Raw genomic sequence first — 15,018 nt, 5'->3', positions numbered from 1 at the left:
AAACAAACTTCATTCGTTTCCAAGAATGGGTCTTTAAGATCAGAGTTGCGTAAACCGCGCAAAAAAAATTCCAAGAAAATCGGTGCGTTTTCATTATTTTTCATTTCAAGTGTATTCAACTACATAAGCGGATCAAAAATTTGTAAAAAAGGTACAAGAAATAACAAAATTAAATGAGCTGTTATATTAACGCACGAAAAGAGATAAGTACATTTTATCTTAGCTATCAAAAAATTAAATTTCACGTGTTGTCACGGAAAAATTTTTAACAGGTAAAATAAGCTTTTTTTTGTATTTGTGATCCTGAAAAAATTCGAGTTTTTTGATATCCCATTTGACAATCTTGAGTAAGTTTTCGGTGAAAATCATAAATTAAACCTTTACCATGTAAAATACGCCAAAGTTATTCCAAAATGCCCAAATTTGATTTTGAGGATGATGGCATCTATGGTCAATGTTATAAAAAATGAACATTTTCACGCGCTCTCAGAGAGCGAGAAGTTTCATATCATGTCATCAGTGGTCGTATTCAATGATGACATGATATGAAACTTCTCGCTCTCTGAGAGCGCGTGAAAATGTGCATTTTTTATAACATTGACCATAGATGCCATCATCCTCAAAATCAAATGATATGACATGATATGAAACTTCTCGCTCTCTGAGAGCGCGTGAAAATGTGCATTTTTTATAATATTGGCCATAGATATCATCATGCTCAAAAGCAAGTTTGGGCATTTCAGAATAACTTTGGGGTATTTTACATGGTAAAGGTTTAATTTATAATTTTCACCGAAAACTTACTCAAGATTGTCAAATGGGATATCAAAAAACACGAATTTTTGTCTGGATTACAAATCCGAAGAAAAAATAACTATTTTTCACCCGTGGAAAATTTATCAGTGACAACACCTTTCATTGAAGGGCTGCACACGAAACGGGTTTTGGTAGCAGCTTTCGATTGGTGAAAAAGTCAGCTTCTTATTCTTCGCATTGATGTAAATGGATGCATAAAGGTCAGGTTTTTGTGGAGCGTTGCAACATTCCACTTTTGACAGCTGAGATAAATTGTAAGTATACGTATAGGTTAACGCAACATGTATAATTAACAGCCTTTTGCGGGCGCCAACGCAGATACTTCACCAAGTGATCTAATTTCGTAATTTCTTATAAATTTTTTTTATTGTATGTGGATATACATATGTATGTACATAGCCATTTTGGTCGCATCAAAGTGAAAAAGGGGCTAGCCGTTCATTGTTATCTTATGGCGGTGCCAGCGCAACAAAGCAAAGCACCGCAATCGAAATATATTATTTCATATTTTTTCACTTATCTACCACAAAATATTTCTACAAAACTTTGCCTTTTTTATAAATTTTAATAAGTTTTTATCACCTTACTTGCTGATTTTTTTGAAAATAATGAAACCGAACGGATTTCTTGGAGTTTTTTTTTTGGGTAGTTTAGGCAACTCTATAGCCATCTGATGTTCTTGGAAAGGAATGAACTTTTGTTTACAATCGACTGAACTTCAAGACCCATTCCTGGAAACGAATTGAGAGAGAAAATAAGTTTCGTACCAGGTCATCAGTGAACACGACTGGCATGCAAATTCTCTTCTAACACCACTGTGGCGCAATTGATTTTTCGCTCTCAACAGCAACTGAAATGAAGAGCATAAGAATACGTGTGAAGAGCGTAATACCCAGATGGGGTACCTTTTTTACGCTGTTTATTCAGAGTGGCCATTATTTAGAAATAAAGATGAAAAAAATTAAAACTTTTTTAATTCTCTGCTTTAGCACTTGACTGCTAAAACACGCCCAAAATATTGAGAAATTATCAAAACAAAACAAAAATGTTAAGAAATTAAATTAAAAATTATACGTAAAGAAAAAAAAATTTGTTTTTGGATATTGATTTCTTTTTTTATACTTAAAAAATTGAACAGCAGCAACCCTTGGGAGGTTTTTCGTCATAGCCCGGCGGCGACGATAGAAATAAATCTATCGTCGCAAAATAACGTCGCGTAAATTTCGCTCTTGGCGTTCATTGTGTTCACCTTCATGTAATTATGGGGATTCTATTTTTGACAAGGCGATGTTCGTCGCGTTTATTTCGCGGCGTTGGGCATAGTGTTTCAAGCTTAAGTTCTAAGTGACGTTTACATTTTGAGATGCCATTTGTTTGTTCCATTTCCTATTGACATTTTGTCATACAAACTGACATTTATGTAAAAATAAATTTCAGAGCTGATTATGATCCCAGATTGTATGCTCTAAGTGGAGTATAATCGTGGCTAAGTTGCCAAGTTTACGCCAAGTCAAGTCAAGTCTATGCTAAGTATCAGTAATGGGCCCCTAACTGACCGCCCGGTTCAACGAAAGGACCATTGTGGATAAGACAAGTGCGATATCTTCGGCATAGACGTCAAAATTAGAAATATAATGGATCACCTGATTTTTAAAGTGACTATCGTTGTCTCATCCTGTATCTCTTTCTATCACCCACGGAAGATAGCCCTATGCGCCGCCATATTGGGCATCATTCAAAACGCTAAAAAGTAACCATCTTGAACATCCTGTCAGGCAGTTGACGGATATGGTATCATACTTGTTTTGTCCTCAATGGAAAGGACCTTACCAGTTGAATGTAGATATTTCAAATCGTTTATTCACGAAAATTAATTTTTGTTGTCATTGCAAAAAAACCGCTCAATTAACGTAAATATTTATAGTTTTTGACAGGGAGATTATCTGGCGTTTTTTTTTTTTGATATCTTGTTTAAGTCAACCGAAAAATCGGCCTGAACCAAACAAGAAAAGATTAAATTAGCATTGCTCATCTGGGTCATGATCACATGTTTTTTTGCAATAGCTTTCATTTAAAGAAATGCATTGTAAAGACATTCAGTATACTATGTACTTCTGACTGCGACTAATACTCCTGCTAAATATAGGCGTAATAAGTATGTTATCACGCCCAATTTATTTCAAAATAAAATATAATTCAATACTTAACGCCTACTAAGGCCGCTCAAATCTTTTGAAGCTCTTTCATCGACTTCAAGAACGTTTGAAGATGTTGTTATAAAATGTATTATTATTATTTATTATCCATCTTTCCTTTACAAAATAGAATTGCCCTAGAAAAGATTCACAAAATTGATTGATTACCACGCTCTCTTTCTATATAAAAATGAAAATACACATATAGGACACGCATACAAATTCGAGATCTGTAGCCTCTACCGTTTCTTCCAATGTACATAAGTATGTGGCGATGAACAAATTTATATTGTTCATAAAAATACATTTACACAGCAATTTCTGATATTGATTCATGGAGTGAGGACGGCCGAATTAGTCGTTTCCCGAACTGTCATATCCAGTTCAAAGTCTAAACATTAAAAGATCCATAAAGGTACATATTTTTCACCCATCGAAAAATACGGCACAGAATATAGGAAAAATATAAAATATTACCAAAACTTCGCCGAAAGACAGAAGGTTTCAAGCTCGGGTCAAATTTCTGTCAGAACGAAAAAGGCGTCCTGCTCAATGTTCAGAGAGTGCTTAGTTTCTAGACGGAAGTCTTTCATATACATATATTCCTGTAAAAAAATTCACTCGAAATACACCGCTTGTTTTTCTAAAAAACTAATGTGAAAAATCTTTTTACGGAAAAATTTATGGAACTGTTCTAGATGGCATTGAAATATCTCTTGTTATTTCGATAGCACAAGATGTTAGAAATTTTTTATTATTGAAATCGATGTGCAGATTTTTGCAAAAAATTAGCAATATTTAATTTTTGGCAATGGTTGAGGCCATGAACATTTGTTCTACAAATTTGCAGAAAAAAATACTAAGTACCATAAATGGTGGATCTACCAAAAATTTAAAAGCCTATGCTTCAAGTTGTGTGTTCTACGATTTGTATGAAATATCTTTATCCGTTCACACATTAAATAAGCAATTTTTTGAAAAGTAAGAATTGTTTTTAAAAACAAAGTAAAAGGAAAATGCCAATATTTGACCCTCCATCAAACAAGGTAATTATTTTAGTTATCCAAGTAAAATTGTTTCAGTGGCCCTCTTTAAAAATTTTGTCCCGGGTGCCAATGCGCAAAGAATTAAATAAACACTCAAGGGAACTTCCTAAGAAGATAAAAATAGGAGGGATATTTTGCAACAGGGAGAGAAATTTTTTTCTTAAATTTATTATATGAAATGTGAACCTAGTTTTATACATAACGCGATTTTTTATCACACATTGGAGAACTCCATATTATTGGCCCTTGAAAGAACAGCCGTCAACATTCGCTGATAGAGGCTAGCGAATATAAGCCTATGCCGTCGGCCTCTATACTTATGTATATTTTTTTCTTTCTAGTTATAGAATAGTTATGCTAGGAGACTCTGGAGTTGGAAAAACAGCTTTGGTTAATCAGTTCATGACTTCAGAATATATGCATACCTACGATGCAAGCCTAGGTAAGTTCAAAATCAATTTCGTAGTTTATACTGGTTCGTATTATTGGTTTTATTTTCAAGAAGTTTTAACTTTCGGAATATCGGACTTGTGTTTCATTTGTGTGTTAAACAAATAAGTTTTTGTATACTTATTCCAAAATACCAAACAAGGTTCTGGTAGAATTGCGCATTTCCAAAAGCTATGCTGCTCTGGAGCTTTTTTGCCGTTGCATAGGATTTCTCAGGCTCTGCTATGAGCTACGCCGCGTTTTAGAGCGGAGCAAATGGCATATTAAAAACTATGAACGAAATGATATTTGTAGCGGAGCAATAAAAAAAAAGATGTAATGCTATTTTCTGTGTTGGGAATTGTGATGCAGAACTTTGGCTTGTTTGCGCTCTTACTTATCTTCAACACTTTGCAATGCAACGTGGGAACAGAGTGTTCCGATGTAATAGCAATAACAACAGAAGGAAGAAGCTATAACAAAAACGTAAAGGCTGACAATTAAAACCACTAGAGAAAGGACAAAGTTCTGGATACCAATGCCCAAAAAAGGAAATTGCGATAAATTAATTTTTAAGCTATTGCATAGATTTTATCGCGGGCTTGGCGACTAAATCAAAAAAACCGTAACGGATATTTGTCAAAAAAGATCCGAAAAGGTTCGGTGTTAGCAACAGGCCAAATACATAAAATTGAATCTCTATCATAAACAGCGGTGGGCACCACTACATTTACACGGTTACCAAATTGAGAATGTGTTAGTAAACACGAACGCGTAGTGAGCACGAAAGCAAAATCAATTATTTATTTAGTTTGATTTCAATGCTTGAACGATTAACACGTGTCACACGCACACTTTGGTACTCTGTTTTAAGCGCGCGTGCACACTTCCTCACCGTACGACCATCGAAATCAAACTAAAAGAGCTGTCGTTGATTTTCACGAAGTAGCCATTGTGCTATCGCTTATCGTATACATATATGACCGCTTACAAGCCAACCTAATAAAACCGCACTGCATTTTTTTTAGCGCACGCAAAGAACTGGCGTTCCTTGCCCTAACCCAAATAAGCATGCGTTGCAACAATGTAAAGCATGTGTGCAAACGTCAAATCTAAATGTCACGCAGAACAAAAATTGGAAATCGAGTTAGGTTTTCACGCACAAAATTCAATTTGAGTTGCTCTCATACAAGTTGTATATGCATTAGACATTTTTGACAGAAAATGACTTGCGTGCGTTTATATTAGGTTGGCTTGTTAGCAGGTGCTAAGCTCACGCCCACCCCGGATCATAAAGTTAAGGTTAAGGTTATAGTTAAAATTAAAGTTAAAGTTAAAGTGATTGTTAAAGTTAAAGCGAAAGTTAAAGTTAAAAATAAAGTTAAAGTTAAAGTGAAAGTGAAAGTTAAAGTTAAAGTTAAAGTTAAAGTTAAAGTTAAAGTTAAGGTTAAAGTTAAAGTTGGAGTTAAAGTTAAAGTGAATGTTAAAGTTAAAGCGAAAGTTAAAGTTAAAGTTAAAAATAAAGTTAAAGTTAAAAGGAAAGTTAAAGTTAAAGTCAAAATTAAAGTTCAAGTTAAGGTTAAAGTTAAAGTTAAACTTAAAGTGAATGTTAAAGTTAAAGCGAAAGTTAAAGTTAAAGTTAAAAATAAAGTTAAAGTTAAAGTTAAAATGAAAGTTACAGTTAAAGTTAAAGTTAAGGTTAAAGTTAAGGTTAAAGTTAAAATTAAAGTTAAAGTTAAAGCGAAAGTTAAAGTTAAAAATAAAGTTAAAGTTAAAGTTTAAGTGAAAGTTAAAGTTAAAGTTAAGGTTAAAGTTAAAGCTAAAGTTAAAGTTAAATTTAAAGTTAAAGTTAAAGTTAAAGTGAATGTTAAAGTTAAAGTTAAAAATAAAGTTAAAGTTAAAGTTAAAATGAAAGTTACAGTTAAAGTTAAAGTTAAGGTTAAAGTTAAAATTAAAGTTAAAGTTAAAGGGAAAGTTAAAGTTAAAAATAAAGTTAAAGTTAAAGAGAAAGTTAAAGTTAAAGTTGGAGTTAAAGTTAAAGTTAAAGTGAATGTTAAAGTTAAAGCGAAAGTTAAAGTTAAAGTTAAAAATAAAGTTAAAGTTAAAACGAAAGTTAAAGTTAAAGTCAAAGTTAAAGTTCAAGTTAAGGTTAAAGTTAAAGTTAAAGTTAAAGTTAAAGTGAATGTTATAGTTAAAGCGAAAGTTAAAGTTAAAGTTAAAAATAAAGTTAAAGTTAAAGTTAAAATGAAAGTTACAGTTAAAGTTAAAGTTAAGGTTAAAGTTAAAATTAAAGTTAAAGTTAAAGCGAAAGTTAAAGTTAAAAATAAAGTTAAAGTTAAAGAGAAAGTTAAAGTTAAAGTTAAGGTTAAAGTTAAAACTAAAGTTAAAGTTAAATTTAAAGTTAAAGTTGGAGTTAAAGTTAAAGTAAAAGTTAAAGTTAAAGTGAATGTTAAAGTTAAAGCGAAAATTAAAGTTAAAGTTAAAAATAAAGTTAAAGTTAAAATGAAAGTTAAAGTTAAAGTCAAAGTTCAAGTTAAGGTTAAAGTTAAAGTTAAAGTGAATGTTAAAGTTAAAGCGAAATTTAAAGTTAAAAATAAAGTTAAAGTTAAAGTTAAAATCAAAGTTAAAGTTAAAGTTAAAGTTAAAGTCAAAGTCAAAGTTAAAGTTAAAGTTAAAGTTAAATTTAAAGTTAAAGTTACAGTTAAAGTTAAAGTTAAAGTTAAAATTAAAGTTAAAGTTAACGTTAAAGTTAAAGTTAAAGTGAATGTTAAAGTTAAAGCTAAAGTTAAAGTTAAAAATAAAGTTAAAGTGAAAGTGAAAGTTAAAGTTAAAGTTAAATTTAAAGTTAAGGATAAGTTAAAGTTAAAGTCAAAGTTAAAGTTAAGGTTAAAGTTAAAGTTAAAGTTAAAATTAAAGTTAAAGTTAAGCTTAAAGTTAAAGTTGATGTTAAGTTAAAGTTAAAGTTAAAGAAAAAGTTAAAGTTAAAGTTAAAGCGAAAGTTAAAGTTAAAAATAAAGTTAAAGTTGAAGTTAAAGTTAAAATGAAAGTTAAAGTTAAAGTTAAAGTTAAAGTTAAGGTTAAAGTTAAAGTTAAAGATTGTTTTTTGTTTTTATCGGCCTATTGATAAATCATTCAAGGTTCGAATCGAGCTCAAGGCCAGAACAATAATTTTTTTCTAATGATAATTATTGTTATTTTTTAATTTTTCTAAATTTGACAATAAACAAAAATCCAGCATTATCAGTGATTTGCACCAGATGGCGCAACACTGAATAAATATAGTTGGTATAAAGGAATAGAAGTAGCAAATTTGACAGTCAAACAAACCACCGCTGTATAGCTAAATGGTTAGCGCAGCATGCCTAAAGCGTACTGATGATGAAGGCTTAGTACCCTTCGAAATGGATCTATCTGCGCAGCTATGGCAGGTTGTCTGAAAAATTTTCTACTTACTATTCCAAAAACAAAATACAATTTTTCAAATTTAGAAAAATTAAAAAATAACAATAATTATCATTAGAAAAAAATTATTGTTCTGGCCTTGAGCTCGATTCGAACCTTGAATGGGTTAAAGTTAAAGTTAAAGTTAAAGTTAAAGTTAAAGTAAAAGTTAAAGTTAAAGTTAAGGTTAAAGTTAAAGTTAAAATTAAATTTAAAGTTAAAGTTGAAGTTTAAGTTAAAGTTAAAAAGTAAAAGTTAAAGTTAAAGTTAAAGTGAATGTTAAAGTTAAAGTTAAAAATAAAGTTAAAGTTAAAGTGAATGTTAAAGTTAAAGTGAAAGTTAAAGTTAAAGTTAAAAATAAAGTTAAAGTTAAAGTGAAAGTTAAATATTAACTTCTCATTTATTCAATAAAAGTAAAAAATTTGTTTTCTTATCGGTCACCACGCTTAAAAAGGTTAACTTGAATTAATATCAAAAACAAAACTTGAATTAATATCAAAGAAAACAAAATGTTGCATAAATATTATAATTGCATAAGTTGATAATATGCAATAGCTTCACCGCGGCAGTCACCGAGTGCCACACGTCCTTTTTTTTTGCTATCGCTTCACTACAAATAGCATTTCGTTCCTAGTTTCCATTCTGCTATTTGCTCCGCTCTAAAACACGAAGTTGTTTGTAGCCGAGCCTAACAAGCCAACCTAATAAAACCGCACTGCGTTTTTTAAGGGCACGCAAACAAGCGGCGTTTTTTGCCCAAACCCAAATAAGCATGCCTTGCGACAATGTAAAACATGTGTGCAAACGTCAAATCTAAATGTCACGCAGAACAAAAACTGGAAATCGAGTTGGGTTTTCACGCAGCAAATTCAATTTGGGTTGCTCTCATACAAGTTGTATGTGCGTGCGTTTACATGAGGTTGGCTTGTAAGAAATAATAACACTTTTTTATGCTATGCCTCTGCTCTGTTCATGTTCAAAGCCGGAGCAGTAGCAAAACAAATTTCTGTATGCGGCTACTACTCTGTAGCAGAGTCTACATTAGCACAATTCAACTGCAGAGTATTCGACCCTACGATGCACACTACCAAACATAAAATAATAAAATACTTGGCGAAGCTCTAATTGTTTTTATACTCAGCTGAGCAGGGCTCACAGTACCCCGTAACGGCATAAACTAATCGAGATAGATGTAGATTTCTATATATCAAAATGATTTGGGCGAAAAAAGAAATTCATTTAGCCATGTTCGTCCGTCCGTCTGTCCGTGAACACGATAACTTGAGTAAATTTTGAGGTATAAGTAAATTATGTCAACATTCAACTCCAGTAATAATATGGTGCAAAAAAGTACAAAAATAAAAGAAAATTTCAAAATGGGCGTGGCTCCGCTCTTTTTTATTTAATTTGTCTAGAATACTTTTAATGCCATAAGTCGAACAAAAATTTACCAGTCCTTGTAAAATTTAGTAAGGGCATGGCTTCTATGACGATAACTGTTTTGTGCGCAAATGGGCGAAATTGATTGAAGCCACGCCCAGTTTTTATACACAGTCGGCAGTCTGTCCTTCAGCTCGGCAGTTAACACGATAACTTGAGCAAAAATCGATATATCTTTACTAAACTTAGTTCACGTACTTATCTGTACTCACTTTATCTTGGTATTAAAAATGGGCGAAATCCGACTATGACCACGCCCACTTTTTCGCTATCGAAAATTTCAAGAATTTAAAAAAAAATGCCATAATTCTATACCAAATACGAAAGAAGGTATGAAACTTGGTGATTGGATTGGTTTTTTACGCAAATATATCTTTTCTATACTTAGTTCACGTACTTATCTGAACTCACTTTATCTTGGTATTAAAAATGGGCGAAATCCGACTATGACCACGCCCGCTTTTTCGATATCGAATATTTCGAAAAATTTAAAAAATGCCATAATTCTATACCAAATACGAAAGGAGGGATGAAATATGGTGATTGGATTGATTTTTTGACGTAAAGTATACATAACTTTAGAAAAAACTTTATAAAATGGGTGTGACACCTACCATATTAAGTAGAAGAAAATGAAAATGTTCTGCAGGGCGAAATCAAAAGCCCTTGGAATCATGGCAGGAATACTATTCGTGGTATTGCATATATAAATAAATTAGCGGTACCCGACAGATGATGTTCTGGGTCACCCTGGTCCACATTTTGGTCGATATCTCGAAAACGTCCTCATATATACGACTAGGTGTCACTCCCTTTAAAACCCTCATTAATACCTTGAATTTGATATCCATATCGTACAAACACATTCTAGAGTCACGCCTGGTCCACCTTTATGGCGATATTTCGAAAAGTCGTCCACCTTTAGAACTGAGGCCCACTCCCTTTTAAAATACTCATTAACACCTTTTATTTGATACCCATATGGAACAAACACATTCTAGAGTCACCCCTGGTCCACCTTTATGGCGATATCTCGAAAAGGCGTCCACCTATACAACTAAGGCTTACTTCCTTTTAAAATACTCATAAACACCTTTCATTTGATATCTATATCATACAAACACATTCTAGAGTCACCCCTGGTCCACCTTTATGGCGATATTTCGAAAAGGCGTCCACCTATAGAACTAAGGCCCACTCCCTTTTAAAATACTCTTTAATACCTTTTATTTGATACCCATACCATACGAACACATTCCAGGGTTACCCTAGGTTCATTTTCCTACATGGTGATTTTCCCTTATTTGACAAAAGAGTGGAAGTGGACCAGACACCGAGGTTTCCAAAAAAAACTTATTTATTGAGCGATTTTCTTGAAATATGGTTCATAGGTAGCTTATGGCTTGGGTTAATAATAAAGAAAGATTTTTCCGGGAAGTGGACCAGAGATCGACCTATCCCCAAAAAAGTTATTTATTGAGCGATTTCCTTGAAGTTTGGTACATAAGTAGCTTATGACTTGGGTTAATCACAAGGAAACTTTTTTCCGGGAAGTTGACCTAGACCGACCTATCCCAAAAAAAATTATTTATTGAGCGATTTGCTCAATCAACCAAATCATTGAACAAGTAAGTCTTCGCCATCTAAACTAAAATTCTTGCCCTGAATGCCTACGCAGTAAATCACAAAACTCCTTCGAACTGTGCGTGCATTTATGCTGGCACGCTAAGTTGCCTGTTTTGTGTATTTCAATGCACATTAAGAGTTTTGTGTAATATTGTGCCGCACAAATACAATACACAAAACCAATTCGAGTTTTGCTAATACCTAAATGACACTACTTTATTTTGTCGTGGATTCTAAGCTAAAAATACTGAGGAAAATTTATCGAAACTTCAAAATACAAAAGCAATTTTTACTATGAGAAAGCGAGACCACTATTCCCCCAAAATTGGCGAACTTGACATGTTTTTGTTTATGTTTTATATTTTATTTTTACATTTACATTTTTAATAATAAAAACAATGCAAATAACACGGGAAAATTATTTCGGTCTCTAATGGTTCACTTTTTTCACAACAAAGTTGATTTTAATTGTGCTTTTATGCAAAAAATTTTCAAACTAAAAACAAAATTTTCATTTTTCAGAAAAAATAAAGAAAAAAACGGCCGAATAACAAAAAAAACCTCTCGAAATACAAACTGGCTCGTTTGTTTTTAATGAACTAGGTTGTATTTTTCTTGTGTTTCGTTAGTTTTTTGAAATATAGTTTACGCACTTACACCTGTACTGAAACCGTATTAGGAGGGAGGGCGACAAAAAATATAAGAGAAAATACAAGAAAAATACAGAGAAAATAAAATAGTGTCATATAGTTATAAGTACTTTATTATTTAAAAAAAAAAAAATTAATTTTGTTTTAAAAATGTTTTGCATAAACACTTAATTTGTGACGGACTTATTCCTGCTGAGGTATGCCCAGTCCGTCCAGGGTTCCTATATTTGATGGGAGAACCTATTCCGATGAAAATAAATAGACAAAGAAGTTCTGAAAAACGCTATAAAGTTTATTTAAAAAATTCAATGCCCTTAAGAGCTACTCCTATTCTTTGTCCCTGTCTAAATAAGAGTAGCTGAGGTAGAACCCCTCTGCTAGCTCTCCGTCAGTTGAAGTAGAAACCTCCTACTGAATATAAAATAATTCACGAAATGAAGTAGAAACCTTCAGGTCGTGTTGGTCAGTGGTAGAAGCCCACTGACTCGTATGCCTATCTCCTAGCTTCTGATCTTACAAGCTAATTTGCCGCCCTTATATACGATTTTGTACGCCGGTGGACAGTTATTTCCTAAAAACAATTCATTGTAATAATTCCTCAGTTATAAAATTATATAGGACTGCACGCAGGCAGTCAGTAATTTTACAATAACAATTATAAAAGTTGGAAATGCAAAAATCGAATTCTAGTTTAACGCTACTTTCGCTGTATTGTATTGGTACATACATACGCTTACATGCTAACATGCGTTTTCCCTCTTTCCATTATCATACATATGGTGGTACATCGGTATATATACATATATGCATATTTTCGATCATGTATGACGATCCGCTATCCCGGCATTTCATATCCCAATTTTAGGGAGCCCTAATATACATAGCGAACAATGTGCCAAATTTCGTACGTACACTTGTTGTATGCCTGTCGTGTTTTCCAGTGTTTGCTTTACCTATCGAATTCGATCATTTGTGTTTATGCGTGTGTTCGCTGTCACTTGGTTTTGATGGTGCGTTGGCCTCGTTCGATACTTTCGGCTTCTGCTTAGGGCGTGCGTTGGTGTGTCGTATGCTTGTACGTAAGTATGTAGAGAAAAGTCCCAATTAGTAGCAGCGCTTAGTTTGGCGACTTCTACTGCTGATCTTTGTTTATCCAAATTATTATGTATGTTGTATTTGTGGTTGAGTGCATTGGATGCGCAAAGGGTTGGTTGACCGGCATAATTTTATGTTTTGTGTGTTTCCATTTTCCTTCCAAATGTTTTAGTGTATGTTAGGGTGGCCTATATTTGAACCTTATGTGGACGAAAAATGTAAATATTTTGCTTGCGTGCAAAAGTACGCAAGTCTGGTTTATCCTTCAATTTAGTAAATAATAATTCAATATGCAACCGCATGTATGTGTTTTGACGTGTAATTCATAAAGATATAATTCATGTTATATAAATGTACAAATGTTAAATTCGGATTTAAGTTCAATCATTGTATAACATGTAAAAAATGAGAAAATAGATATATGTTGTGAGAGTACAAAACCCTTGGTTTTGGGGTCCTCACACTCCCCCCTCACCTACCGCAGCGAAGCTTACGGTCACCATGCAGGATCGCGTGATCCGCACGCCGAATTGGTCGCCCATGCTGCCTTCGTCGTCACTGCCGTCGCTGGCCATCAGGCTCAATATATCGCTGTTGTTGTCGTTGAGGCTGCCGTTGACCTCGCTGTCCATACGGCTTAATATTTCGCTGTCGTCGTTCATTGTTGGCGTTTTGCTTCCTTTCCCATCGGTGGTGTGTGATTCCAGTCTATACTGTAAATGAAAAACTGGTGGATTTTCCTTAGGGTGGAAATTTTTTTTTTTTTTTGTAAAAACGTGGTATATCTTGAGCCTAGTTAAGGAGTACATTTATGTGATTATGTAATTGTGGTTAGAGTTTACCGGGCTTTAGTGGTTGATTCGAAGTCAGGGTACTTCTTGCAATGAAGTTTCTTCGTGTATGATTTGATACTGTTGCGGTTGGGCGTGTACGTTACTACCGATTTGATTCGAGTTGCAGTAGAATCTCACGTAATAGTCCGTTATTCCGAAGTTGTCTCTGGGTGTGTGTTCATATAGGGCTGCTATAGCAAACTGCCTTCCTAGGTGTAATCTTGCTCCAGGTATCGATCCTCTGACGACTACCTGGGTTCCTCGAGCGACCTGTACCTGATTTTCTGAAAATGTTCGTACCTGATTCTCCGTATTGTTTTGCACTTGAGCGTCTCTGTATGCTATCAGTTGTTGGCTTATACTTTGGTCCTCCTCATTTTGTCTCTCGGTCTCTTCGCTGACTCGTGTGAGCGTACCACAGTTGGCTACATCGCTGTTCTCTCTCTGTTGTTGTACCTCGGAGATATTGTTTGTTGTTCGATTGGACGATGTTGACGGGATTTGATCTTCACTGTTGACGGGATTTGATCTTCACTAGCGCTCTTCTGTTCATGCCTTTGCTTTCTGGATTCATTGTTGTCGGCGGCGTCGGTTGCGTGGTATGCTTTCAGCTCACTTAAGTGGGCTGTCCTCCTCCTTCCTCTGAAAACTTTGTCTAGCTCTACGATCACTGGTGATACAAAGTCCGTTACCCGGTGGGGTCCACTGTACCTGGGCGCTAGTTTGGCTGCAAAGTTATCCACCGCTTTTGACAGCTGATGCTCCTTTACCAGCACTAGGTCGCCTATAGCCGGTTGCCATTGCCTTCTTCTTAAATTATAATGCTTTGCTTGTCTGCTGATGCTCGCTCTTGCTTCCGTCGTACCATCTCGAATATCTCCCTCATCTTCATCGATTTCTCCGCTGGATTAGCTACTCTCTCACCTGAACCGAATGTGTGCTCGTCGTAAAGGCTATTGGGAATCCTTGGTTCTCTGCCTTGTACTACATATGCTGGACTGTACCCTGTCGATTCGCATACGCTTGTGTTTAATGCGAGTGTTATCTCTGGTATCAGCTCGTCCCATGTTCTCTGCTCATTCCCTGAAAACTGTGCTAGCATCCTCTTGATGTTGCGGTTCGCTCTTTCTGTCGGATTCTCCTGCGGTGTGTATGGTGCTGTCAGCTGGTGTTTTACGCCAAGCTCCTCCAAATACTTCTTAAAACATTTGCTCACGAACTGCGCTCCGTTGTCTGTGATTAATACCTTTGGAATGCCAAATCGTGCCAAAATTCTCTCTCTAAATCCTCGTATTGCGCTCTCTGTTGTTGCCTTTCTAATTGCCATTATCTCCACCCATTTTGAAAATCTGTCAACGAAAACTAATGCCATTGTATTACCATGTTTTGAGCGTGGCATTGGACCAACAAAGTCTGCACACACTGTTGCCCACGGTTCTTCTGGAAT

General features: G+C 34.3%; 1 protein-coding gene across 16 annotated transcripts in view; it reads left to right on the top strand.

Moving 5' to 3' along the window:
• The window catches only part of Rgk2 (Rad, Gem/Kir family member 2), a 694,072-nt gene that overhangs the window by 420,978 nt on the left and 258,076 nt on the right, over positions 1-15,018 (top strand). For all 16 annotated transcript variants that reach the window (XM_067772880.1, XM_067772883.1, XM_067772873.1 and 13 more), the window contains one exon: positions 4,399-4,499. In XM_067772880.1, coding sequence (XP_067628981.1) covers positions 4,399-4,499 — 101 coding nt within the window. The remainder of the gene's footprint in view (positions 1-4,398; positions 4,500-15,018) is intronic.

Source organism: Eurosta solidaginis, chromosome 3, assembly GCF_040869045.1.
Source record: "Eurosta solidaginis isolate ZX-2024a chromosome 3, ASM4086904v1, whole genome shotgun sequence".
Lineage (NCBI taxonomy): Eukaryota > Metazoa > Arthropoda > Insecta > Diptera > Tephritidae > Eurosta > Eurosta solidaginis.
Note: the sequence above shows the minus strand (reverse complement) of the source record. Positions and strands in the feature narration are given on the sequence as shown.